This window comes from Cystoisospora suis, assembly GCF_002600585.1.
Source record: "Cystoisospora suis strain Wien I chromosome Unknown contig_2939, whole genome shotgun sequence".
Lineage (NCBI taxonomy): Eukaryota > Apicomplexa > Conoidasida > Eucoccidiorida > Sarcocystidae > Cystoisospora > Cystoisospora suis.
This window is the reverse complement of record NW_027155734.1, coordinates 6727-8638: the sequence shown is the minus strand read 5'-3', so window position 1 is coordinate 8638 and position 1912 is coordinate 6727. Positions and strand designations below refer to the sequence as shown.

General features: G+C 42.6%; 1 protein-coding gene across 1 annotated transcript in view; it reads left to right on the top strand.

Moving 5' to 3' along the window:
* Positions 1-1912, top strand: part of CSUI_005930 (uncharacterized protein) — a 7122-nt gene that overhangs the window by 4102 nt on the left and 1108 nt on the right. The window contains exons 2-3 of the mRNA XM_068066096.1: positions 4-225; positions 834-1820. Coding sequence (XP_067921926.1) covers positions 4-225; positions 834-1820 — 1209 coding nt within the window. The remainder of the gene's footprint in view (positions 1-3; positions 226-833; positions 1821-1912) is intronic.

The following is a 1912-nucleotide window of genomic DNA, read 5'->3' as shown; positions in this document are numbered from 1 at the left end:
AAGAAGGAGAAAGAAAAGGAGAGGAAGCTGTCGAGGATGTGTGTGTGTCTTTGAAACCGAAGAGAACAGAAGACAGAAAAGCTCTTGCAGAGAATTTAAGACGTGCACTTCAGGACGATTTAAAGAAGATCAAAATAGAAGAAGAAGAATTGCAGAGAGTAACACGAGAGGAAGTGAAACATGGCAAGAGAGAAGGAGGCAAGATCTCGTCATCCTTCTCATCGAGTAAGTTCTGTACAGACAATCCATCGAAAGCGAAACATCTCCCGACCCGCACGCCCCCCTACATCTACACTCAACTAGAAAATCTCTCTCTCTACTGCATGCATACTACATATATAGATATTATAGATATCTATACTTACATGATGTATATACATGCTATATATGTATACATACACGTGTGTGCATGTCATAGATGTGTGTATGTGTAGACTACTACGACTACGACTAACGGTGGGGATGTCTGCTTCTCCTATCTGCATCGAAGCGTAGCACAAGAGGTGTCTTTCTATGGAGTGACATCTCTCCCCTTCAGACTCATTCTGTACGAGAGATTTCTTCCTCTTATTCTGCCGCTTTCGTAGCCTCTCTTCCTCCTCCTAAGTTTCCTGAGACGTCCCAACTGCATGCAATCAATCGGTGATGATACACGAACGTGTACTGTATCGACACTGTCGATACCTACTACTACTACTACTTCTGTCTTTATTGAAGGGACTTCATGGAGACTCGAGCTTTGCTTTTTTCTTCCCGATCTTTCTCCATGCTTTCTCAGCTGTAACCTCAGAAACGGTCCCTTCTGGGCTCTTCTGTCTTTCTTTTCTTTATAGATCTGAAAGAGACAAAAGAAGAAGAGGAAGAGGAAGTAGACGGGAAAGAGAAGATTTCGAAGAAGACAGCTGAGGTGAATCCCGAGACAGCGGAGTGCAGCATTGTACGTCGATTGTGGAGGATCCCACGTCGATTGTTTGACTGCATGCAACAGACAAGGGCTCTTGTTTTACTGCGTTGTTTTCCTCCTCTTCCTCATGAGCTTCGAGCTACAAGGAAAGGAAGAGAAAAAGAAGAAGAGAAAGAAAAAGAGAAGGAGAGAGAATGTGAGAAGAATAGAAAGGAACGTTGTTTGAAAGATATACGAGGCCCTCATTCTTCAGTTAAAGGCGAGAAAGAACAAGACGCAAGCTCTTCTTCTCTTTCTTCCTCCTTAGGTTCTTCTTCTTTTCGCAGATCGAAGGGACTGTCGGAGAGAGGAGTAGAAGAGATAGGAGAGCTTACAATAATCGAAATACAAGAAAGATTCGAAATTGCATTCCTCTCGTTCATAAAGAAGAAGAAGAGAGAAGAAGAAGAAAGAAACAAACGACAAGAAAAGAAAGAAGAAGAAGAAAGGGAGAAAAAGAGAAAAGAAGAAGAAGATTCAAAACAGAGAGAAAAAGAAAAAGAAGAGGGGAGGAAAAAGAGAGAAGAAGAAGAAGAAGAAGAAGAAAGACAGGAAGAAGAAGAGGCGAAAGAAAAGAGAGTTGAAGAGGAGGCAAAAGAGAAAGAAGAGGGAGAAGAAGACAAGAGCGAGAGAACAACGGAGAGAGAGAAAGAAGAAGAGAGAGATGATAAGAAGGTGTCTTTGCCATCTCAAACGGAGAAGAAAAAAGATGATAGAACCTCCCTCTCTTTTGATATGGCTCAATTACGACACCTTCTTCAGAGGCGAGTCGAAGCCTCTTCATCCTCTTCCTCTTCTCCAGAAATGTCTTCTCTTTCTTCAGAGCTCTCCTCTTCTTCTTCAACTTCTTGTCCTTCTTCCTTGTCCTCGCCTCCTTGTCCTCCTTCTCCTGCAATCCCTTCAGGAGAAGCCCCACTAAAAGACTCTTCTACTTCTACCTCTACTCCTTCTTCTTCTTCTACCTCTACT